This window comes from Magnolia sinica, chromosome 17 (genome assembly GCF_029962835.1).
Source record: "Magnolia sinica isolate HGM2019 chromosome 17, MsV1, whole genome shotgun sequence".
In the NCBI taxonomy this organism is placed as follows: Eukaryota; Viridiplantae; Streptophyta; class Magnoliopsida; order Magnoliales; family Magnoliaceae; genus Magnolia; species Magnolia sinica.
In genome coordinates this window covers 38,470,533-38,497,953 of record NC_080589.1, presented here as the reverse complement: position 1 = coordinate 38,497,953, position 27,421 = coordinate 38,470,533, and the positions used below count along the sequence as shown (strand labels likewise).

The 27,421-nt window shown below is 41.6% G+C and overlaps 1 protein-coding gene across 2 annotated transcripts in view; it reads left to right on the top strand.

Moving 5' to 3' along the window:
* Positions 1-18,034, top strand: part of LOC131231722 (amidase 1) — a 71,554-nt gene extending 53,520 nt beyond the window's left edge. The window contains exons 8-11 of one of the 2 annotated variants that reach the window (XM_058228023.1): positions 12,883-13,017; positions 13,113-13,295; positions 13,401-13,664; positions 17,738-18,034. In XM_058228023.1, the coding sequence (XP_058084006.1) occupies positions 12,883-13,017; positions 13,113-13,253 (276 nt within the window). In that variant the 3' untranslated portion in view covers positions 13,254-13,295; positions 13,401-13,664; positions 17,738-18,034. Of the gene's footprint in view, positions 1-12,882; positions 13,018-13,112; positions 13,296-13,389; positions 13,665-17,737 lie in introns of both variants that reach the window. The other variant, XM_058228024.1, reaches the window with a different exon arrangement.
* The last annotated feature ends 9,387 nt before the right edge of the window (positions 18,035-27,421 follow it).

The window sequence follows — 27,421 nt, the reverse complement described above, 5'->3', positions numbered from 1 at the left end:
GTAGTCCAGTTTCGGCCTGCACCAAGTATCCCAAGAATATAACTTCCCATAGAATGCAACAATCACCGCAGTAATACAATTCTTATCCGTAATCTGCACTCCATCAATAATTAGACTCGAAATTCTATTACCACGAGCACGCGCTAGCAATACTGTGAAAGAATTGAGTATTCTTATCGCCTTCCTCTAGATCATTGGCGCCATTTAATCTTCTCTTCCTTGACCCTACTATCATACTTGTGAGAGAGATCCAATCTTTTTCAATCTATCTAATTCCGACAACCTATTTTCCTCTTCCAGCAAGTCCACGTGAATATCCTTTTATTTTATCGAATTCTAGTTCTCTTTTACCTAGGAACTCTTTTTTTTGCCAAACTTTGATATTCTCCTTCAACAACTTAAGCTTTCTGTAAAGCCGAAAACCTGTGAAACCTTCCAACTCAAAGGACAACCACCAATCTGCAATGATCTAGTCGAATTTGTCAACTTCTAACCAAGCTTTCTGGAATCCGAAAGGCCTAGGGCCCCAATTATCTTCTGAAACCTCTAAAACAATGGGTTTGTGATTTGAAGTAACCCTGGGTAGGGCCTATTGAATAACAAGAGGGAATCTATCAATCCAGTTTGAGGAAACCAGAAACCTATCCAATTGCGCAAGCACAAGATCCTTCTGCCTATTAAACCAGGTGAAACGAGCCCCACCCAAAGGAAGATCCAACAAATCATGGCGGCCCACCCAATTTGCAGAGGAAGACATTTCTCGTGATCTTACCACCACATTAAAATCCCCCCAACCATTGCCGCCGTGGACCATACACTACTGCGGTAAAAACTCATTGGAAACGGGAGGAGATATCACATAACAAAATAGAAACCAAAAAGATTTTAGAGAAAGAATCCACATGCCTCCATCTATCTAACTTCCATGGTACACAAATACCCCTAGTTGCCCCATTTGAATTCTGAACCACTCAATCTCTAGGTTTGTATCCTCACAGAGAGTCAAGCGTACCTTTATCAAAGGATTGAAGCTTGGTTCCTGAAAAGCTACTATGTCAGGCTTTACCTTGGAACATAAGTTCTTCACCTAAGCCCTCTTGCTCTTTCCTCCCAATCCACGAACATTCCAGGAAAGAACTATCATTGGAAAACCTCCTTACCCAATCTGATCCTCATGTTGTTGTTGGTTCTGATAGTAGAGTCATAGTTAATGGAACACTCGAGATTTAGCAGCTCCCTCATTCCTTTAGAAGATATTTTAGATTACAGTTGATGCATATTGTGGAAATACTGAGTAAGTTTATCTTGCGCAAATTGAAAGAAGGCATGGATGTCTTCATCTCAGACCCTGTACAACATACCCACGAGGCCTCCCACCCTAACAAGGACATCCCTTGCTTACTTGTGTTGTTCTGTCGATATAGACTCACCTTCGTTAACCTCCATTGTTGATTTTGAGAACGTCTCTAACTTTGCTAACAATAGATGTGCTGACATTTTCTCTGCACAAAGGGGTGACGTTAAGAGCTTCCTCGAACAAGTCCCCCTCAACAAAGGAACCAACTGCCATCCTACCTTCATCCTTCGAACCAGAATCACCATCCACAGAAGCATTGTTATTAGTTCTGCCCTCTGAGACAACCAACAACAAATCGAGTGAATCTCCATAAGCTTTCCACTTGGTAGCAAGGTGACCACAACAACTTGCACCGAAGAAGTCGTCTTCTCCTTGTCGAGACAAGTGACCCTACCCAACTGAGGAGAAAGAAATGACTTCGGAAGGGATATACTTACGATTCCGTCATATGTGAGATCGAAGGGATTAGGCATGAGAACTTGAACCGGATTCGCACATGCCAACTTAACAAGTTGCGTCTCCACACGAGTCTCATCTACCAACCTTTGGATTGCAAAACAAATGTTTCCCTCCGAAGCCACATCCGCCTCACCATTTGAGCCTGTGCAGGGAAGCAGGGATGTCTGCTCGCTGAGACATGTAACACTGCTCGAATTTCGAGCTTGAGATTTGTCATTGATACAGAGGCTTGAAAAAGCCTCGAACTTCGAACTTGTACCCAAAGTTGTCTCGAAGAGAGGGAAATCCCCAAACTCTACAACCACTTTGCACAGGACCCCACGTGTCCCTACCAGATTTCTCATCATCCCATAGCCTTCAGTTCCTCTAGCCGACTCGCGACACAACACCATTTGTGCTTGCTACTCAAGGGGCGAAGGGGATTGGTACTCTGTCATTCGGAAGTGCTCTTCGATCACGGTCGTTCACTGCTGTCTCTGTCTCCCTTGATCTCCAAAAGATCCCCCCATCTAGGGGCTGCTTCGGTGACCTCTTCTTTCTGGATGGGCATGACCACCCTCATTTCTCCAACAATTGCTGTGATATACTTACGGATTACTATATCCTTCTTCCTCACCCGAACTCTAACCACCCCAATTTCTTATCCTAGTTTGCTATTAAGATCGACCTCCATAATCTCCCCCAAGCAAGAACCTGCAACGACGAAGAAGTCAAAATCCCATAACTCGAGTGGGACTGCCCAAATCAGGCACCAGACATCCTCAAAGCCGAAGAGGGAGAACTCTTCCCATATAAGAAATCAGCGAATAGGGCCCTCTTTATGAAGAGCTTCTGCCATGAACAACAAATCCTCATTCACTCCCAGACTCAGATGAATCCATAACTCGTTGTAACCTCTTGATCTAATTGAATACATCTCCGAAGGTAATCTATAACAATCATCCAACCACAATCTAACTCGAGAAATTGCCGCACCTTCATTTGTTGCTGCAACCACTGTTCGCAATATTGATACTATCAGTCAGTATTGCAGTCCAGTGATACGAAATCCGAAGGAAGAGTCTAAGAAATTTTTTATTGTGCGTAAATATCCGAACAATATAGATATATAAAACGAGAGAAACTTTCAACATGGTGGATTTCCGTACATGTGGAAGAGATTGCCCTGATTGGAAGCTGCATTTGGTGGGCCATTCAAATCGAAGCGCCATTTGTAGGTTAGTGCAAAGAAAATATTCGATTCCCTTTTTTTCTTTCTTCGAATAGATCATTGCTTGAAAATGGAAGTGATTTCGGAAGATAATGTGAAAAAAATGGAGAAATCCGGAGATTTGGGAGAGAATTTAGGGTTTTACGGTTCTGGAATGCTACCCTCTCTGCTTCCAAAAATGGCTTCCGAGCCCTTTTTGATTGTTCACGACTGGATGCGGATTTCATGCTAAAGCCTTTTGCTCATGAAGTTCCTGCGCTGGGATGCTAGGTGGGGCCCATCGTGATGTTTGTGAGATATCCACCATGCCCATTTGTTTTGCGAGTTCATTTTAGGGCATGCAACTAAAAATGAGGTGGATCCAAAACTCAGGTGGACCGCACAAGGGGAAACAGTAGGGATTCAGTGACCACCGTTGAAACATTTTTATGGCCAGAGAAGTTTCGTATCAAGATAACTTTTTCGTGTTTTCACTTCATCCCAGTGGGAATGACCTCATAAACGGTTTAGATGGCATATAAACATCAAGGTGGAGCCCAAGAAAGTTTCAATGGTAGGAAACTCTTTCCCCAGTTTTCCCTCTCATATGGCCCACTTGAGTTTTTGATCCACCTCATTTTCAGTCGCATGTCCTAAAATGAGCTCTCAAAATGGATGGTTGGATTTCTCACAAAAATCACAATGGGCCCCACACCCCCATCTAGTATCCCAGCACAACGTCCAGCGTGGATTGGGAGCGTTGGAGATGAACGGTCCTGTTAGGGGCTTTGTAGGGCCCACCATGATATGTGTTTTATCCACACTGTCCATCCATTTTAATAGGTCATTTTGGGTATGAGCCCAAAATGTAGGCAGATGTAAGGCTCAAGTGGACAAAACAACAGGAAGCTGTGGATGCAATGATATCCACTGTTAAAGCTTTTATAGGGCCCACCATGATGTTTATTCGCCATCCAATCTATTCATAAGGTCTGACAGACCTGGATGAAGGAAAAACATAAATATTAGCTTGATCCAAAACTTTTGTAGCCAAAACTTTTGTAGCCCCCAAAAGTTTTTTAATGGTGGCCATTCAATGATTTTTCATGTGGTGTGGTCCACCTCAGATTTGGATTTGCCTCATTTTTTTGCCCATACCCTAAAATGATCTGTCAAAATGAATTGACGGTGTATATACACCATATTACATCGAGGTGGCCCCACGGTCAGGGTCCCACCATACTACGTATGTCTTCTGTTTGAAATCAATGGAATTACACTAACACATCTCAATGTTATTTTATTACGGGAACTCTGAGGGCTCCGCAATGATGTATGTGCTATATCCACTCCGCCCATTCATTTCTTCATATCATTTTAGCCCATGAGCCTAAAAATAGGGCATAGCCAAAGCTTAAGTGGACCACACCAAAGAAAACAGTGGTTTCAATGGTGGCATCATTATTCCCATTGTTTCCCATGATGTGGTCCACTTGATCTCTGGATCTGCCCCATTTTTTTGGCCTAGGCTTTAAAATGATCCGAAAAAATGAATGGACGACATGGATACATTGCATGGGGCCGCACAATCTACCTTGCCTTTTGAGCCAGGACCTATAAAAAAGTAAAGATGTCAACGTCGGGAATTGGAGAGCGGATTAGGTGAGACCCTAGACTCATCCAAGACAGTGTGACCCTTAACGCAGGGCCCACCTTAATGTATGTATTCTGTATCCATGTCGTTCATCCGTTTTTCCAAATCATTTTAGTGTATGATCCAAAAAATGAAGCTCATCCAATTATCAGGTGGACCATACCAAAAGAAAAAGTGGTGATTGACTATTAATGGGCCACAAAAGTTCTGGATCAATCTGATATCTGTTTTTGCCCTTTCATCCAGGCTTATTTGAATGTATCAATAGATTGGATGGTAAATAAAAACTACGAAAACATTAAGGTGAGCCCGAAGAAGGTTTTAAGGGTAGGGCCTTCAATTAATATTGTTTCCTATGGCATGGTCCACTTGATAATTGGATCTGCTTCATTTTTGAGATGGTGCCGTAAATTAAGGTGGCAAAACAGATGGACGGTGTGGATATACATGTCTTAATACATTTGTAAATGTTATGCATTATATTTGAATATAGCCTTAGGCCCTTAGTTCAATTAGACAACACATAGCTTAGGACCCTATACAAAGGAAACCTATTGCGTGCACTTTTTTTTAGATGTTAGTATTTAAAAGTGTGTATTAAGCCCTTTTTTAACAATACCTGAACTTTCATTGAAAAATTCAACAATTTTCCCAATGTTTCCCCATGTTACCCAAAAAGTGCGATAAATTATACAATACAAACAATATATCCCGTGCGATAACCTATATGCATCTGTAGCCCAAGGGTGCGATACATTGTGCGATACCAATGTTTCAAACATTGGCTGCAACAACCGAAGATCGCATCGACTCCCAGGACCGAGAGATAACGTCCTCCTCTACTCGAATGGCTCTCTCCCCCACACTCTTCAATACGAAACTGTTTGAGCACAACAGTCTCAATGACCTCATCTGAACAAATGTCCTTTTGAACCTAATATAAAGGAATAACTTTTCCTGCGACTGCATCTGTGTAAGAGTGATTTGCCTTTCAATTATGAGGACCCTCTACCCATTAGTCAACCGATCTCCACCTGCATTCGAGACGCCGCCTTTCCCGAACTGAGAGGAGGGTTTCTTGGCCAACAAGAGTCAGGATTCTGTATTCCTTTGTTCCGGCTCAAATCTAGCCCTCTGAACTCTCATCTTCCTTCCCTCGAAGCTTTCTCTGTGTAATAGTTCCACCACCTGACTAAGCTTTGCCTCCGAGCTCATGCAAACAAAAGCAAAACCACGAGGTTTCGCTATTAACCTATCTATGGGGATTACCACCTCCATTACCGCTCCTGCTCTTCCGAACACTCGTGGGAAGTAATCGGCAGCCAACCCTCATGGTACCCTTCAACGAAAAGAGTTGGGTAACCATACATATCCTTCTTGAGTTTTCCTTTATTTGCAACCTCCAATCTCCTCTGATTGATCGTAGTCTAGCCTTCCTCATTTCCTTCAGGAACACTATTTCCCCTTTCGATACCATCCTTCCCTCCAGACTCACCGTCTGGCAATTTCTCTTACGATCTGGGACTTTTGACTAAGCTTGACTGTTTCCCCGAATTTGCCGCTAGCAGTTGCCTGCCCAAATTCGTTTCCGATTGTTTCAGAGGTTTTCTTCGCAACATATTACCCGCTAGGAAAAAAAAAAACTTAGTGGATTTTGCTTGAATTTGGTTTTTGTTTTGGACTGATTACTCGGCTTAAAGGAGAACTTCCATCATTGAGCATGCAAAATGTGCCAAATCATTGATAACTTTATTCCACAGATTCTAAGCAACTTAAACAAAAGAAAACAGTTTAAATTAACAAAAACTCATCAATTGGGTTTTTAGTACCACACGCTCTCCAATCTTAATTTCCTCGCCCAAATCACCTTTTCTCACCAAACAAATGAAAATGATTTGTTGAAACCCCCTTGGTAATGTAATCCCAGCAAAAAAAATTTTAGAAGAAATGTTTTTTTTTTTTTATAGAAAAATTCCCTTTTTTCGTAAGGGGACTAACGCAAGGGAATTTGTAACGCCCAAATTTCGAGGGTCGAGCAAAGGCCCAACTCCTGAGATCCGTCGCATCACTTATGCAACATAGATAATGATGATTAAATGTTGTTCGGGTTAGTGCAATTGAACATGAATGAGATTATACTAAATCAACATATCATACTTCAGAGGCAATTAAATTAAGCAAGCGAAAGACTGTGATAAATATATAAAGCATATAAGTGGTTGTAATTCTCCAGAGTATGAATATGTCACTAGGCTGAATAATTACATGCGTAGTTCCAAAATGTACAAAATAATAAAGTGTAATGTCATCTAATCCATATCCCTATAGCCCCGGTGACGCAACTCCAGGTCTACATAGATATGCCAGAGAGTTGCAGGTAGGAGAACTCCTCCTCGTCGTAGAAGACAGGCTCCATCTCGTAAGCCTCACCATCATCTGAAACTAAGACAGGGTCTGGTTGGTGTTTTAAAACACCGTCCCAGAGTGGGAGCGAGTGATCAACTCAGTGGAGCTATAAGGCAAAGGTTAACATGTTATCAATTCAATCAAGCAGTAATGATAAAGCAGTACAACAATCATGTCATAAGTACTCTTGTTAATGCAAGAATGGTATGTGTTGATGATGCACGCCCTCGCCTGCACTCCCTCTGCGACATCATCTCACGGTCGCGCATGCTAAACTCCCACTATGCTCAACTCCTACGCTAAAGGCACATGCAATGCTGTGCATTGTTGTGTTAGCCAAGTTCTTACTTAGACTTATTCATACAGCAGGTTTGGGAAGCTAAGGTACCTCCCTTTATATCTTTGACCTAAACAATGATCCATCTAGGGTCGTCAATCCTAGTTAATCACATACGATAGGTAAGTTCTCAAGTTTACACTATAGGTTGCTATGGGAGGCTCGTCACCTCAGCGTAGGCTTAATTCACACTCGAGGTCACTACGAGAGGCTCGTCACCTGATCGTAGGCCTATTTTATACTCGAGGTCACTACGGGAAAGGCTCGTCACCTTAGCGTAAGCCGACAGCTCGAATACAGTGTCTCATACCACCGTATTCGGCTCACGAGTTTGGTTTGCTTAATGGACACTACGGGGAGGCTCGTCACCCCATCATAGGCCGACAGCTCGACCACGGTGTCCCATACCACCATGTCCGGCTCATGAGTCTTACCGGATCGTGATACCAAGGTTGAAACGGGCTTTACATTGGTAGGTGGTACCTTAGATTCAAGCAGTAGCGTCCATACATGGTGAACATACATTAGGCCAATCAGGTTACTGGACAAGCTCGACTAGTACGAGCGCACGTTGAATTAATTAACATGGAGCGTGTAAGCACTCCGCGTGGCCTAACCACTGTCGACAAACAGCATACAACTCGGATTCATTGAACGTGTCTTGTATGGCGAAACGACCTCGGCCACTAATTCGGGAATCATTACCGATTGCCTGGACTACGCAGTAGTCCCAAATATTCAAACACAATAGGCATTCATATGTGATAGTCAAACAGCATGTGACAACCAATTCAAATATAAATCTCATTTGAACATTTTAACAAACACATAGTACGCATGTTGTCATATATAAACATTTCATCCATAAAGCACGTAGTAGTAAGAGAGGTTACATGAAGGAAACTCTAACTATAGATAAGGTAATTGAGAATCCTATCTCAATAGCCTCATTAAATGCATTTCAACAAGCATTTTCTCATTCAGGCATTTTATCAAACACTTAGACTACACATCAACATACATGTAATGAATTTGTTATGACATATATTATAGCAAATCCTTTCACAAGGAGTCGCCACCCATATAACAATCATGTATCCTAAATCAATAATCATGGTAAGCATAAATTATAATTTCATATTCATTCAAACATTTCAACATACGCATGGAATACATTAAAAATCAACATAGTTCATTTATATGTGTAGTACACGGAAAACATCGCATCTAAGCACATGCGACGGCAATCAAGTCAGTCATAAATCATTAACTGACATTAAAAGCCTTGAAAACCATAACCTAAACGTTTATAGTCCGCACCTTCCGTCGGTAAACTCGTATCGAACTCAGTTCGAACACTAGGCCTTTGTCTACGACACAACGGCTACCTGAATCACGAAATGGGTTAGCTATTTTGTCGATTCTTCTACTTGAATACTTAGAACAGATTAGGGTTATGATTTCTTACCCCAAAAAATAGATTCGGATTCGTCAGTGTAGCGACACGGGAGAGACGATTCAACACGTGGAGTAGCGGGGATGAATCCCAGCAATAAACCACAACTCTCTCTCACTTCTCCTCACTTTCTCCTTCTCTTTTCTCTCTCTTCTCTCTCCTAGAGTTTAGGAAATTCGTATGGAATGAGAGAGAGGTAGGTTAAGGCCCTCATATAGGCCCAGAACTAATGTCAATGGCCCAGGGCCATGGTATACTTAGGTTATAGCCAAAAGTCATCTGTTTCGGTCCAACGGAGCTCATCTGGAGGTCCACTGCCTGCGTACGGTTTGGGGAAAGTTCCCTGACAATGGATCTATGTGAGGTTAAGATTTCAGTCTGATCGGATCAGTGGATCGACCGTGGAGGACCAGTTTCAGTTCAACGGTCATCGTCGCTCGATCAGGGCCACAAGTACACTGACATGTGTAGGGAAATTTCCCTGATCCAAGGGTGTAGTTGGGTCAAAATCTGACGGTCTGAAACCTTAGATTTGGCCTGCAAGCGAACGGCCCAAATCTCTTAAGTTTGAGTTCATTTTATAAAGATATTCGTGTTTCTCACACACTTCGCTCCGGGCTCAAGTTGTGCGTTTCTGGATACTATTTGGACTTGATTTCCGAGATGGTTGTCAAGCCCAGTAAGACAGCCATAACCGTATAGTTTCGCGGTAATCGAACTTTCGACGCGCTGTCCAGGTCCGATACGGAGTTTCAATGTGCTCCTGAGAGTAACTGCGTTTTGAGATTGATCCTAAGTTTTTAGGTAATGTAGAGCTAGCGATTCTATTGGTTTTGGGTCTTGCAGTTCATATAGAAAGCGATTCAAGTTAATCTACTAATCAAGTCAGTTTAGTACTTAATTAATTTTCGTCTAATTTCTAAAGAATTCGATCCTTAGTGATTTCTGCTTGAGGTGATACTCGGGTCTTTGTACGGATTTTTCCGAGACGTTACAGCATTATTGTCAATACATATCTCACGTGTCAATGGTATCAGAGAATTTATAATAGTGATATTTTCAATATATCACAATGTGTCGAAATATCGTTGATACATTACGATGTTGATAGATTACGATATATCGACCAACACGGTTGTTGTTTCATATAGGCATTGTGCGATAACGATGGTATTGGCTGATACATTAGTCGATGCTATTGATACTTAAATCCTTGGGATCACCGTGTTGTGTATATGTGATCCAATTGATTGGTATGAAACATTTGCCAAGGATGATGGCACACCTCAACCAGGCCATTTTGAAATTTGGGTGGGGCCCAACACAAATCAATGGTGCAAGTCCCTCTCAATAGTTCCTGCTCATGTGGTCCACCTGTGTCATGGATTGGCCTGATTTTTGGGTCCATGGCCGAATGAGGGATGAAAGCATGATGGTTGGAATGGATGTCATGCAACACATCATGGTTGAGCCCACACAACTCGTTTGCACTCTAAATGTAATTTTGCAATGCATATGTTTTCACTAGATCATGATCCCCATCCCCATAAAACATTTGTGATTTGAGACTGCGTGGTTCTTTTACATCTAAAGTTGTTCACAGGAGTAGCAATCTAACAGGAGGATATTGAGTGACAATACCATCTGAAAGTGTTCTTGTTCTGTCTTCAGTTCTTTACAAGATTGTATCAAATATTACAGAAAATGTTGTCCATATGTTTTGCTTGGAGGAGTTTTCCAGTTTGTTGCACTATGAACGACTCATGGTTCTTTGCCTCTCCAAAGTAAAGCTCACTGTATAGTCTATGAATCTGAAGCAACTAGTGGGCCCTTCTGTGCAATGCGCCTGGATAAAAAAATTAATAATCGAATGATACCAGCCTCTGATAAAAAATTAATATGGACCATTGACATTTTTTATTGCCACTACCCATTTGAAGGCCATTAATCGACAGCTTGGATTGTGTGTTTCTCCTACTGTGGTTATTCCAATAGGGCCCACCAGACAGACAGTCCAGATTCACCAATCGTAAAACCACATGTACCACGTAGCATCCATGAGACCACAACTGGCTCATTAATCTTGGGGTCTTCTTTTTCTTAAAGTTGAGTTAGAAGGAAACATGTCTCCAATCATTATTTTTGTATTTTTGTCTTGGCGTTGGATCCATTTGGGTAGGGATCCTGCAAAATCAGGCTAAGCCTTAATCCCGACTTTTGCAGGCATCATGCCCTCCATGTCAGGTTCATACACACTGACTTTTCCCTGCTTTACTTCTTAAAAAGCTACACATAATTCTGGTTATGTAGGAAAAATGCCGCTTCTGCACATGCAAATATGACATGGAGGGCATGGGCCCTGCCAAACTAATCTCCTGTCCAAACTGAGCCTTAGTTATCTGTTGCATTCCAACTTGTTGTTCAAAAAATTCTCTTAAGCTTCTATAGACAGTAGATAAATACAACAGTTGTCCATCTAAAAATGTTCTATTTTATTTGGGTTGTTAAGAGGAAGCTGATAAGGTAGGTTGGTGGAGCCAGCTTATAGCAGGCCTATCTCCGCCTGTTCTTTAGGCAGGGTTGTGTATGGATTGGGATGGGATTGTCCCAGTTGATGAATCCGATGGTCATTTATATGCCTTTCATGTACTTTTATCTGTTGAATGTTGTATGCTGCTGATTTCCCCTTTCCACCATCAGTTTTGAGGGTCACAGATATGATGACACGGATCACCCTATCCGTATGGTTTTCGAATTGTGTGCCACCCACATAAAGCCCAGATGGACAGTCCTTATTCATACCTACCCCTGCGACGTGCACAATGAAGAGAGGTCTCTATGCTGTTCTGGTTCTACGTCAGTATCCTTTTCATGCTAAGTGTGATCAAACATCAAATTCAACATATCACATTCCATCTTTTAGATTTGTGAAGATTTATATGATTAATGGAATTCCTTGGAAAAATATGTCCAAGCATCCCAGTCATTGTTTGGAGTATCCCCGATATATCGATGATATCCTCGACATTATCCTTATCTCGAACTCAGCAATACCAATAACACTAGTAGTGATATCGATAACATTGGTAGTATCAGAAATTCCAGGTATTAGCGATATATTGCCAAGTATCACTGATGTATCGATATTGCCAATATTTTCGACCGTGTAAATTTCAGGTGTCACTTGTATCGCCAATGTATTGATATTGCTAATGTATCATCAATATTTTCAATCGTATAAATTCTAGGTGTCGCTTATATTGGCAATGTATCGGCGATATTTTGATAATATCACCAATGTATTGTTAATGTATTGATATCGCCACAAATCTATTTAGTAGAAAATTTTCCATTTCATTTAAAAAAAAAAATAAAATAAAATAAAATAAAATTATCTTTATGAGCGCATGGTTGTCCTTGTATGATGAAATGCATGTTTTTATGTGTGTATATGTATGCATGCATGGATGGATGGATCCACCATTTTCTCCTTGTTTCCCCAACGTTTCTCGAGTCAATGATCCATGCTTTTAGGCCCCATTAAAGGAAAACTTATTATTTGATTCCTAAATATGCAAATATGCATATTTTTCACTGTTATCTGATTATGAAATATGCAAATATATGTATTTTAGCATCTTTTGAAGTGTCATTGAAAAACTCCACCATTTCCCCATGTTTCTCTAATGTTTCCCTGAGTCAGCGTTATATGCTTTTAGACCTCCATTAGAGAAACTTATTATGTATGCATCTTTTTTGCAATTATTTGATTTCTAAATATGCAACTCTTGAAGTTTCATTGAGAAATTCCACCATTTACTTAGGTTTTTTCAATGTTTCCCTCGGTCACTGATACCTGGGTATCAGCAATATCAATACATGTTTCTGTATCCCCATATATCGATATCGATACTGCGAACACTGATCCTAGCTGATATCATGTCAATTCGTTCATTCATTTTTCTTAATGTTCTGTGATTGTGAAATGTTTTATTTTTGGTTTTGTTTTTGACACTGCCTCTAGGAATATGGAATCCTTGCAATCCCTACGGTTCCTGGGCCTCCACCTAAACTTCATACTGATGTGATTACATTGGAAGGCTTCCGAGCAAGTGCTTTTAGTTTGCTGGCTATCACTGGAATGTCTGGGTTTTGCCAGGTACTCCTATTTGTTAATGGACTGAAGATTGATACCACCCTATACCACATGTATGAAATGTTTGAACACGGGTCTTGTTTATTTCCAAATTACAGGTTACTATACCACTAGGAATGTACAATAACCTTCCAGTGGCAGTTTCTCTCATAGCTAGACATGGTTCGGATCGGTTTCTACTTAATCTCGTGCAGACCCTTTATGGTGCACTTAAAGAACAGGTTGAAATAGCAGAATAACAGCAAATGAAACTGGCAAGAAATTAATTGAAGTTGATCGAGGTGGTGTTTCATCTTTTCATTTGTTTCTCTTTTCTGGCGTTCTTTATGATTGATGAACAAGATCTGGAAGGGACGATTGAATCATTTATGCTAGTGATGGTGCAGGTAGGCTGAAGAAACAAAATACATGCAATCAACTGTCTCCAAGGACTGGGAATTGTCAATATTTTCACTGTGTTTGTATGTTCAAGAAGATTGGATTGCAATAATTCAGTTCTATAAAGAGTAAATGACCAAAGTGGTGGTAGAACGATTCTATTCATAATCAAGGATCAATTCTCAAATTAGAATTACTGTCATTTAACGTTTTATTTCGAACTTGAGCACATGGAAATGCAACCAGGCGTTTGATTTTCACTGTGGATTAATGTTACGCCCCAAACTCGGAAACCGGGCTCACAAAATTCTCGATCGCCGAATCCGATGCTGACAGCCTCCGTAGTACCCCATTCTCGGCTCCTAGCGCCCATACGCCAGGTTCCAATCCTGGGATCCTACAAGGAGGATTTTTAGTATGTTTTTTTTTTTTTTTTTTTTGTAATGGAGCATAACCACAAGCATAACCAAGTCACAAAACAACATCACCACATATCCACTATATCAAAAATTTTAAGTACAATGCGTATGAAAGGGAAATACAATATAATAAAAGTAACAGAAGCTCCAGAAGCTCGGCTACACGCTCCAAGCTCAATGCTGCTGCAACCTAACGCCACCTGCACGCATCCATCATGCATAAGCTTATAGAAAGCTTAGAGGGTGGTGAAAGTGTGTGTAAGGCAAGTGTCAAGTGTACATTATCAGAATAATGCGAAAATATACGGTAAGTCCATGAATGTTATCGGCTATACCAAAGCTATGTGATGCAAGACATGAATGCTGTCGGCCATACCAAGGCCATGCGATGCGAGGCCTATGTAGTCAAATGCAATATGCGAGATGCAAAGCAAGTGTGCCAGTACTCATTAAGTGTACATATCAGTACAGTTCCTCTCTGGATATCACCAGGGTCTAATACACATCACACTGACTGCCTCCTCCCTGCTGCACAGTCAAGTAAGTGGAAGAGACCACATTATCCGCCTGACTAGTAGTCTGCCAATACCTACCCGGCTCGTCGATAGCGGACTCATTTGCGAGCTGGTCAAACTCAGCCTAGCTTATAGCCTCCTCACTCGGGCGGATAAGGACACACCCCCTTCCAACCGACCACGACACCATGGGAAATGCGGCCTACTGGTATTCGGCACTCGGACGCTCGTGTATCCACTCTGTCTAGACGTTGGAGCATCTTCTAATATCAAAAAGGTTCTGGAATTTTCACCCAAGGACATCCTAAGTGCCCACAATGCTAGGACTAATATTTTCGGTATCCGATACGATCATCCACGATGTGTCTGTGGAGGCCACGACCTTGATGTCGCTAGGGCGTGCAGTGAATCACGACACACAATGCGAAATGCATGAGTCACACCGTCAGTCATGCAACAATCTCGCGCGTACCACGCGCTCATGTGAGGCACTCCATCTCATAAAGAGTCCCGTAAATGTCTCAGCCCAACGGCTTATGTTATGATCAAACATTCCTCATATCAAGCATACATATGATGCGTATGGGCATGAATCATGGAGATATACTAAGCATGTTACAAAGTGGTGAACCATCAACAAGTATGGGCCTACCAATGGGCCCTAGGGAGAGTTATAATGCGGACATTTAACCAACATTATTCTTACAATGTGGACGTCAAACCAACATTGCTCCCAAGGCATGGCCCGCCATAAAATATCATTACACAAACCATAGGGAATCACACATTGCAATGGACCTATATACATCTCATTGGGCCTCGACCCATAAGCCTTAGATACATCAAATGGGTCGCCTCATATGGGCCTTATATAAATCAAGTGGGCCACATCAATGGGCCTTGTGTACATTGCAGTGGGCCATATCCCATGGACCTTTGAAATACATCACAATGGGCCTCGTAACATGGGCCTTATATATATATCAAAGTGGGCCTCAGCAACGGCCTCATACACATCAAGGTGAGCCTCAACAATGGGCCATAAGTATGACAAGGTGGGCCTAAACACTTGGGCCTTATATATACCAAGGTGGGGTCCACTTGAACTATGGATCTATCTTATTTTTAGTCTCAAACCTATTAAGACAAGCTTGCCAAATGACTGGACCGTTTGGATGCAACACATGCATTAAGGGTGGGGTCCACCGAACTATGGGTCTAGCTCATTCTTTAGCTCATACCATAAAATGAGCTTTTTAAAATGGATAGACAGGTTGGATGCAGCACATGCGTCATGGTGGGTCCCATATAAATGGATGGCATGGTGTGAACACACGCATCATTGAGGTCCCACCGTCCAGCCCTGGACGGTGCGGTAAAAACACATGCACCATGGTGTCCACCGTCCATGGTGGACGGTGTGAATAAAGCACATACATCATTGTGGGTCCCATGTGGGGTCCACCATTATGTTTTTATGCCATCCATCCCGTTAATAAGGTCACACGGACCTTGACTGAATAGGAAAACAAATTTCATCTTGATCCAAAACTTCTGTGGCCCAGGGAAAGGGCTTCAAGGGCAGATGTTCAACCCCACTATTTCCCCTGATGTGGGCCATATGAGACTTGGATTGGCCTAATTTTTGGAGGGGGCCCACTGCTAGAAGTGGCCCACCATATGAACGGAGTGGATGACAAATATACATCATGGTGGGGCCCACAGATGGAGCCGTGGGTCCCTGTCCGTTTCATGCTGACGCCAGCAGCGTCCTGCTGCACAGCAGCAGAAGGCGCTGCACCTAAATTTGATTATCTATATATTCCTTTGAAATCTCGTTTTTCCGAGGTTTTTCACACATGGGGCCCACATCGGAAGAATCCGCTCCAGCCATTGCACTCTACGGCTCAAGACAGATCAAATGAGTCCAATAACCGATGTTTTTCGGCGAATAAAAAATGTCAGGGTAACTTTCAACGGTAGAAACCACTATTTTACATGCTATGGCCCGCCCAAAGATCGGACTAACATCATTTTTCGGCTCAATGCCTAAAATGAGCCGTGGAAGGGAATGAACGGAGTGGATTGAATACTTATATCAAGGTGGGGCCTACACAAGCGGACCATCCCAAAATCTTGTGACCCAAACTAATATTTGTGTTTTTCCAAACCACGTCCAGTGTCTAGACGGTTGGACGGAACACATGCATTCGAGGTGGGCCCAGCTTAGGTGAGCCACCACATGGAGGATGGTGTGGGTGCAACACATATAAGGTGGGCCCCACTTATAAATGGCTTGGGTAAAAGTCATGCCTCATGGTGGGGTCCATCCGGGTGGGCCGCAAGGCCACATCATCACATATAATAGGAACAAAGAAAATGAAAGAGAAAGAGGGAGAGAGAGAGTGGGACACACGTGTGATGGAGGGACGCTGACATTATGGGCCATCCTTGCATTCAATCATACATCAACTAGGTCCCAATACATGTGGGCCCACTAAAACAAAAATCAACAGTGGAGATCCTTTCTCCACCAAATGTAAGGTCTAGATGACCTCTTTACATGTAGGAAAATAAACATCATGATGGGGTCCATAGAGAATGGCCCCATCATGGAATGATCATGAGCATCAAGGTGAGCCATCGGCCACACCAAGAGTCCAAAGTGAGATCCATACCATCAATCGGTAGGCCTCACTTGGCCCTTCATTAAAAAACAGAAATCTATGCCTAATAGAGCACCCACCGTTCGATCTTCTTGGTCCGTCGGAAAGCCGATCTCCTTGTGCTTCACTTTAACGGTGGAAGATGGGAAATGAATGGTTAGGATGAGGGATTTTTGGATGAAAAAGTGGGCCACACAACTCACTTTCTCTCTTGGAATTCCTTGGACGTGTGACGCTCTTGCTAGCTTGGGATAGAGTGTTGAGAAAGAGAGAGAGAAGAAGTTGTAAGGAGAGAGAGTGATGGATGTGAGTGATGGGTGAGGTGATGGTGTACTTGACATGTATGGGTGTGTAAGAGAGAGGGTGAGAGAGAGTTGACTTGGTGGTTGCTTGGGGATGGGGTGAAAGGTGATGTATATTTGACATGAAGTGATTGATTGATTGATGGGACATGTTGAAGAGATTCTCTTGGGATTGCAAACGCGCGGTGTTTTCTCGAACTGAATGCCGGCCCATATCTCCTTGCCAGGGTATCGGATCGGTGCACGAGTCACGGTGTTGGAACCGCGGCGATGGTGCGGTCATAATGGTACAAGTCTCGGATCGAGCCGACGTTGGTATGTGAGATCCGGCTTAGGATCACGTGCAAACGTCGAATATAGGTCGAGGATTGTCGGAATTTGACGGAAAGGATCGTGAGAGCCGACGGAACAGTATGGACTAGGATACGGGTCTTACAATTAAGATAGTGCCGCCCACTTTTTTCATGAATTAAGATAGTGCTACCCACTGTGTTCATTTCCTCTTAATAATAAATTGAATGAATTGAAGTTCAGTTAAATTGCTGCAACCAAGCACCCCTACTGAAAAGCTTGGATTTGGAAGCTCTTCAAAGAAGCTAGTTTCTGCAGAAGGGCTTATTGATATTTGAGTGAAGCTGTAAAATTGGAACCGTACATCTGACAACATTGGACCAATACATGTATTTGAGGAAAGCTGGACGCGTCTAGCGTATTTATTATTGCTACTTTTTGTCATTTAACTTTGAGGGTAATGTTTCCTTATTCTGTGCATGCACATATGCTTTTCTGATTTCAAAAGGGGCTTTTGGAAAAATTGGAATTTAAAATGCTTGCTAGATTCCCTCAAACCGGTTCACTCATCAAGTGGGCACAAATGTGGATGAGACACGGGATGGGATGAATCTTGTGCCTATTCGAGATCATGAGCATGAACATTGTTAATCAACTCTTAGGAATGTAAGTTATGTTTTCTTTTGTAAAATTTTAACTTATTTTAAACTAATGGAAGGAAATCTTAGTCATTTAATCTTTCTAACCAAGGTAAATTAGCTACATTTAGTTTCCGTGGATGGAATGGAATGACAAAAGGGTGTTTGTGAGCAGTGTTCGAAGTATCTATCGCTACAAGTTTCATTGGCCAGGGATATGGAAACAATATCGATATCGCTAATAACTGGAAATGTAGGAAAACATAGGAAAAATGATGGAATTTTCAGTGAAACCTCAGGGGATGTTAAAATGTACATACTTGCATATTTAGAAATAAAATAATTTATTATTTATTATTATTATTATTATTATTTTACAAAAATGGCCTTAAAAAGCATGTGTTGTTGTAAGAAATCAGTCCAACCATCCCATTTGGCCTATTTCACCATCCAATATTCCATTCAAACATCCATTGATATTGCAAAATATCAACAACACATAATATTTCACCAAGAAATCGTTAACACTTATAAAGGAAACAAAAGATTGCTGTCTCAATACTGCGCGTGTTGTGATATCGATGATATCGAGATATTATCAATGACAAATTGTAATAAACAAAATTTGAATGATATCAATACCTTAGCAATATTATTGAAATATTGTTGATACACTTATGATACAAGCATTACCTAGAATTTGTGTAGTCGAAAATATTGGAGATGCATTGGCAATATTAATGCTTTGGCAATACAAGTAACACTTAGAATTTACATAGTTGAAAATATTAGCGATTACATCATCGATATTGATAAGTTGGCGATACTTAGTGATACATTGCTAACACCTAGAATTTCTGATACTACCAGTGTTATCGGTATCGCTACTGGTGTTATTGGTATCACTGAGCTGGAGATAAAGATAATATTGGAGATATTTCGAACATGGTTTGCAAGTTACATTGTAGCCACCAAGGTGGCCATGATTTCAGAAAATGTAGGTATGTGTATGATGCAGGACGGATGATCTAACTTAAGATGAAGCAAAAAATCAAATAACGGATTAATTAGGGAATTCAAAGCACAAAATAAAACTAATCTACTACAAATTTGAAGAATTTAAGTATTAAATATGCTCGAGTTCAAAAATCTCACAATGAGATCTCTAGAAGATATTAATCAATTAGGACCTATGGAAGGTAGAACTTCCATCTAGCATAGGGATTAGTCTTAATTCAAAAGGAATCACTTGTCCTAATAGGGTTTGGTAAGTTAGGAACTAGGAAATTGGGAATTGGATTAGCGTTTTGGGATTAAGTAAGCTAGGATTTGGGAATCATGGTTTCGGGAATCTAGCTTCTAGGTTAGGGTTATGGGATTAAGGGGAAAGGATGAAGGATCAAAGATGGAGAGAAACGGGGAACAGGCTAGCCGTACGGTCACGTCCTAATGGTCATACAGTTAAAGGGGGGGATCCGTACGGTAGTATGGTTATGGTAGGTTTAGGTTTAGGTGGGTTTTAGAGATGATGGGGAGTGGTTTTAAGGGAAACAAAAGGAAAATAAAGGAATAGAGAGAAATAAAGAGAGATTGAGGGAAGTAGAGAGGGAAAAGAAGAGAAAAGTGCAGATAATACCTTGAAAGAAGAGAATAAGAGAGATAAGATGGAATCACTCCATGGCTTCACATCACTCCAATCACAGAAGGTTTTCTTTTCTCAAACCAAAGAGATTTTTTATATTCAATGCATCATATATTCATTAAACATAGTGATGTAATCAGCCATGTGCATTGATCTCTGATGAAAAGATTGCCATCGATCCAAAAGCTTCTGGCAGTAAGAGAGAGGAAGGTACTTTTCCTTTAAGATCTCTTTCATCTCGGCCTAAAGTGAGATTGGGTCATCCCCAAACCTCTCCATCTTCCGCTCGACATTCATCCAAGACAACTTAGCTTGACTCACCAACTTCATCTTGGCGAACCTCACCCAATGACATTTAGGCACATCATACCACTCAAATAATGATCCATGTTCGCAAGCCAATCGAGGAATGCCTGGATTTAAGCAGCGACCATCATAACTCGGAACCTCAACTTTCACGCTTTTCATTACTCGCTCGTCAGGATCATGGTGGTCTTGCTACTCTCCAAGGGGTGGCTGGGTATGCACCCTGCCTCTTTCACGTCCTCCAACTCGATCTCCTACTTGAGATTGGCCATCTTTCCCATCGTCGGCGTTTGCCTGGAGGGAAGTTTCCAATTGGGTTATGTGAGTGTTGGTTGCTGCCAGTTGGTTGTTAGTGGCTCTACATTGGGTCTCAAGGGTCACAAGACATGGTATTGATAGTTTCGTTAAGCTATTCTAAACTCATTGTGGGGTGTAGAGCAAAACCACACCTAGTATGAGTGGGCATAAACTAGGGATCTAATAGAGAACTTAAGAACTAAAGACTCTAGATGCAGTGTGATGAGAAAGGAAAGATTACTAACCCTAGACATAACAAGATGAAAATCCTATGTTAATTTGATGACCACACTAAATCCTATGCTAAATCATAAGCTGTGATACCAAAATTTGATGCATAATAACCCTAGGGCATTCACACGCCCAAGCCTTTGTAATATATTAGGGTTTTTTTTTTTAAACAAAAAAAACCCTTATTCCTAAGAAATGTCCAAAATATCCCCTAATTTCAATTAAAACATAAAATAAGCCAAAATTCTTGAATAAATAAACATAACAACTAAACTAAGTCATCCAATGACTCCATCATGTCCAATGGTCCATGATCTCACAATCAAAATGGTCCACGGTCATGATCCAACGGTCTAACATATGTATCCAATGAATCCAATGGTCTCGATGTGTCAAATCGGGTCTTATGTGCAGCCCACATGCATCTTCCCAATGTGGAGCCTTCAAAGATGCATAAACATGCCCGTGGGGTCTTCCGACATGGCTATGTACTCGACCTAGGCTCCATATAATGATCATCCAACCATAGAGATGTTGGAAAGATGTTGGAACTGGGGACGAAGCTCTCCTCTTACTCTAGTATACTCTGAATGGTGCTCGGATGTCCTCGTTAGTTTATACAAAATTTTAAAAATAAAGGAGGGAATATGTAAAAGAGAAATTTGCGACTGTACGACCCATTTATGGCCCATTTAGGAAACTACGCCCACCTCATTTTCCTTTGCGAGAATACGCCCCAGCTGTACGGAAGGCTTGCCAAAGGTCGAAAATGCCCCTGCTTGTTCCTTCAAGCGGATATGTGGTGCTCGAAGACGAGCGCTGACACTCCTCGAACTCCGAGTTGTACGAACGGTTCAAAAGATATCAGAGTTACATGGGCCCCACAGTTACGTATTTATTATATCCACAACGTTCATCCATAGTTCGAGATCATTTCGGAGCATTATAAAAAAAAAAAATCCTATCCAAAGATCAACTGGACCACACGACAAAGAGCAAAGGGAAAATTGATTTTAACCGTTAAAATTTTTGTAGGGCCCACCATAACATTTATTTTCCATCCAATATATTCATAATGTCACAAAGACCTGGATGAAGAGGAAAAACAAATTTTGTAATGATCCAAAACTTCTGGGACCCCTAAAAGGGTTTCAATGGTAGATGTTCAATCTTCCACTGCCTTTTACAGTGTGGTCCACTTGATAGCTAAATCTGTCTTATTTTTCTTCCCAAGCGTTAGTACGAGTTCGCCAAATAGATGGACGGTTTGGATATAACACATACCTCATAAAAGGACCCACAAAGGTGGTGGGGATTACAACAGGGAAAAAAAAGAGCTGGTATCTTTGGCTACGGATTATAACCGTAGCGATAACCGCAGCCAATGCTTTTTCAATATATCCTCTACTATACATCGAAGGTCTTTCGATATGTACTTCGATATATCGAATGTCTTTCGATTAATCGGAAAAGGTCCAAAACTGTCCAGCAACTTTGCATAAAAAATCCTGCAATTTTCGATTAATCGAAGTGTATTCGATATGTATCGAAGATATAGCTACAGATTATAGCTGTAGCCATAACTGTAGTCCGTAAAAGTCTATGCAAATTTTTTTATTTTTTTATTTTTTATTTTTTAGTTTTTATTTTTTACATGGAGAACTTTATTCTACCTACAATTTTCTCTAATACATATCTATATAAATATGTATATATAAGCATATAAAAAAAAATTCTCTCTTTTTTTCTTTTATTTCTCTATTCATTCAACAAGAATATCTTATAAACCAAAATTAGTTACTTGATGTACCCTATATGATTTTGGGGTAGGAGAAGATACTTTAGCCAACTAACCTAGTTATTTTCTAAGATTCCATCAGGTTGATGGTCGAAAATCCATTTCATTCACTTTGCGGTCAATTTCAATCAGTTCGTGGTCATTTCCATGCATTTCACCGTCAATTCCCTCCACTTCACGGACAATTCCATGCATTTCACGGTCATCCCAAACTATTTCGTGTTGATTCACGGTCGTTTCGAGGCATTTCGCGGTCAATTCCCTTCACTTCACGATCATTTGCATGCATTTCGCCAATCGCTTCAAACCATGATCATTCCCATGCACTTCACGGTAATCCCAAACAATTCCGTGTTTCGAGGCATTTCGAGGCATTTCGCGTCAATTCCCTTCACTTCAATGGTCTTGCATGCTCCGCATGCGAATGATCATGAATTGATGCGATTTGAGCGAAATGCATGTAAATGACCGTGAAGTGAAGGGAATTGACCGCGAAATGCCTCGAAACGACCGTGAATCAACACGAAATTGTTTGGGACGACCATGAAATGCATGGGAATGATCATGGTTTGAAGCGATTTGAGCGCAAAATGCATGCAACTGACCGTGAAGTGAAGGGAATTGACCGCGAAATGCCTTGAAATGACCGTGAATCAACACGGAATTGTTTGGGACGACCGTGAAATGCATGGGAATGATCATGGTTTGAAGTGATTTGACCGTAAAATGCATGCAAATGATCGTCAAGTGAAGGGAATTGACCGCGAAATGCCTCGAAATGACCGTGAATCAACACGGAATTGTTTGGGACGACCGTGAAATGCATGGGAATGATCATGGTTTGAAGCGAATTGACCGCGAAATGCATGCAAATGACCGTGAAGTGAAGCGAATTGACCGCGAAATGCCTCGAAACGACCGTGAATCAACACGGAATTGTTTGGGACGACCGTGAAGTGCATGGGAATGATCATGGTTTGAAGCGATTTGACTGCGAAATGCATGCAACTGACCGTGGAGTGAAGGGAATTGACCGCGAAATGCCTCGAAACGACCATGAATCAACACGGAATTGTTTGGGATGACCGCGAAATGCATGGGAATGATCATGGTTTGAAGCGATTTGACTACGAAATGCATGCAAATGACCGTGAAGTGAAGGGAATTGACCGCGAAATGCCTCGAAACGACCGTGAATCAACACGGAATTGTTTGGAATGACCGTGAAATGCATGGGAATGATCATGGTTTGAAGCGAATTGACCGCGAAATGCATGTAAATGACCGTGAAGTGAAGGGAATTGACCGCGAAATGCCTCGAAACGACCGTGAATCAACACGGAATTGTTTGGAATGACCGTGAAATGCATGGGAATGATCATGGTTTGAAGCGAATTGACCGCGAAATGCATGCAAATGACCGTGAAGTGAAGGGAATTGACCGCGAAATGCCTCGAAACGACCGTGAATCAACACGGAATTGTTTGGGATGACCGCGAAATGCATAGGAATGATCATGGTTTGAAGCGAATTGACCGCGAAATGCATGCAAATGACCGTGGAGTGAAGGGAATTGACCGCGAAATGCCTCGAAACGACCGTGAATCAACACGGAATTGTTTGGAATGACCGCGAAATGCATGGGAATGATCATGGTTTGAAGCGAATTGACCGCGAAATGCATGTAAATGACCGTGAAGTGAAGGGAATTGACCGCGAAATGCCTCGAAACGACCGTGAATCAACACGGAATTGTTTGGAATGACCGTGAAATGCATGGGAATGATCATGGTTTGAAGCGAATTGACCGCGAAATGCATGCAAATGACCATGAAGTGAAGGGAATTGACCGCGAAATGCCTCGAAACGACCGTGAATCAACACGGAATTGTTTGGGATGACCGCGAAATGCATAGGAATGATCATGGTTTGAAGCGAATTGACCGAGAAATGCATGCAAATGACCGTGGAGTGAAGGGAATTGACCGCGAAATGCCTCGAAACGACCGTGAATCAACACGGAATTGTTTGGAATGACCGCGAAATGCATGGGAATGATCATGGTTTGAAGTGAATTGACCGCGAAATGCATGCAAATGACCGTGAAGTGAAGGGAATTGACCGCGAAATGCCTCGAAACGACCGTGAATCAACACGGAATTGTTTGGAATGACCGTGAAATGCATGGGAATGATCATGGTTTGAAGCGAATTGACCGCAAAATGCATGCAAATGACCATGAAGTGAAGGGAATTGACCGCGAAATGCCTCGAAACGACCGTGAATCAACACGGAATTGTTTGGGATGACCACGAAATGCATAGGAATGATCATGGTTTGAAGCGAATTGACCGCGAAATGCATGCAAATGACCGTGGAGTGAAGGGAATTGACCGCGAAATGCCTCGAAACGACCGTGAATCAACACGGAATTGTTTGGAATGACCGCGAAATGCATGGGAATGATCATGGTTTGAAGTGAATTGACCACGAAATGCATGCAAATGACCATGAAGTGAAGGGAATTGACCGCGAAATGCCTCAAAACGACCGTGAATCAACACGGAATTGTTTGGAATGACCGGGAAATGCATGAGAATGATCATGGTTTGAACTAATTGACCGTAAAATGCATGCAAATGACCATGAAGTGAAGGGAATTGACCGCGAAATGCCTCGAAACGACCGTGAATCAACACGGAATTGTTTGGGATGACCGCGAAATGCATAGGAATGATCATGGTTTGAAGCGAATTGACCGCGAAATGCATGCAAATGACCGTGGAGTGAAGGGAATTGACCGCGAAATGCCTCGAAACGACCGTGAATCAACACGGAATTGTTTGGGATGACCGCGAAATGCATGGGAATGATCATGGTTTGAAGCGAATTGACCGCGAAATGCATGCAAATGACCGTGAAGTGAAGGGTATTGACCGCAAAATGCCTCGAAACGACCGTGAATCAACACGGAATTGTTTGGAATGACCGCGAAATGCATGGGAATGATCATGGTTTGAAGCGATTTGACCGCAAAATGCATGCAAATGACCATGCAACTTAAGAGACTAGAAGAAGCACACTATGAACACAACTTGGAAAACATGGAGTGTGTACCGACATGGGTGTGTACTAACAAGCTAACCTAAAAAAGTAAAATAAAAAATATATATAAAAAAAATAAATAAAACACATTAGAAAAATTACACTTCGATATATCGAATAGAACACGATATATCGAAACTCTTCGATATAATCGAAACCTAATCGATTAATGGTAGAGTAAGTTGTCGATTATATCGAAATCTAGTCGATATAATATTAGTAAGTCATCCTTACAACCGACCGATATATCGACTATTATTCGATTGATCGAAAATAGTCACACACTGTCCAGCGACAAAATACTTTTTAAATTGTATTATAGATATAATCGAGTAGATGTCGATATATCGAGGTATCGATATATCGACTAGATTTCGATATATCGAAAATTGTCAGAAAATATCCAGCGTTGAACTGCTTTTTTAGTGCAATTATCGATTATATCTCCGATATTTCGCTATATCGAAGTAAGTATATATCGAGTAAATATCGATATATCGAAAATGTACCTCAATGGTCCAACAACGAACTGCTCTTCTTTTTCATATTGCAAGTGGAGGAGATGGGCCACCATTCGCTAATCGAGAAGCTCGATTTAAAAGAAGAAGGGGGAGGAGATGGTGATGGAATCGAGGGTATGTTGTTGTATGGGTCAATTGAGAATGATTGTCCATCATCATCTGGTAAAGAATCTCTATTGATCGAAGTGCTCAAAGAAGGATATGATAATGGACTGGAGGATGTGATATTGCATCTGAACAATTTAGTGTTGATTCACGGTCGTTTGGATTTCAGGGTCAATCCCCTTCACTTCACGGTCATTTGCATGCATTTCACGGTTAAATCAAAAATGATCATTCCCATGCATTTCACTCATCCCAAACAATTCCGTGTTGATTCACGGTCATTTCGAGGCATTTCTCAATCCCCTCACTTCATGGTCATTTGCATGCATTTTCTCAAATCGCTTCAAACCATGATCATTCCCATGCATTTCAAATATCCCAAACAATTCCGTGTTGATTCACTCTCATTTCGACACATTTCATGGTCCACTCGCCTCACTTCCATGCATTTCACGGCCAATTCGCTTCAAACCATGATCATTCCCATGCATTTCGTGGTCAAATCAAATATGTTGATTTGGGTTTGAATTTGAAATCCCCAATCACTTCGCGGTCAATTCGCTTAAACCATGATCATTCCCATGCATTTCGCGGTCATCCCAAACAATTCCGTGTTGATTCATGGTCGTTTCGAGGCATTTCGCGGTCAATTCCCTTCACTCCACGGTCAGTTGCATGCATTTCGCGATCAATTCGCTTCAAACCATGATCATTCCCATGCACTTCACGGTCGTCCCAAACAATTCCGTGTTGATTCACGGTTAATTCGCTTCACTCCACCGTCATTTACATGCATTTCACGGTCAATTCGCTTCAAACCATGATCATTCCCATGCATTTCGGGGTCATTTCAAACAATTCTGTGTTGATTCACGGTCGTTTCGAGGCATTTCGCGGTCAATTCCCTTCACTCCACGGTCATTTGCATGCATTTCGCGGTCAAATCGCTTCAAACCATGATCATTCCTATGAATTTCGCGGTCATCCCAAATAATTCCGTGTTGATTCACGATCGTTTCATTTCGCGGGCAATTCCCTTCACTCCACTCATTGCATGCATTTCGCGGTCAATTCGCTTAAACCATGATCATTCCCATGCATTTCCCAGTCATCTCAGTGTTGATTCACGGTCGTTTGAGGCATTTCGGTCAATTCCCTTCACTCACGGCATTTGCATGCATTTCGGGTCAAAT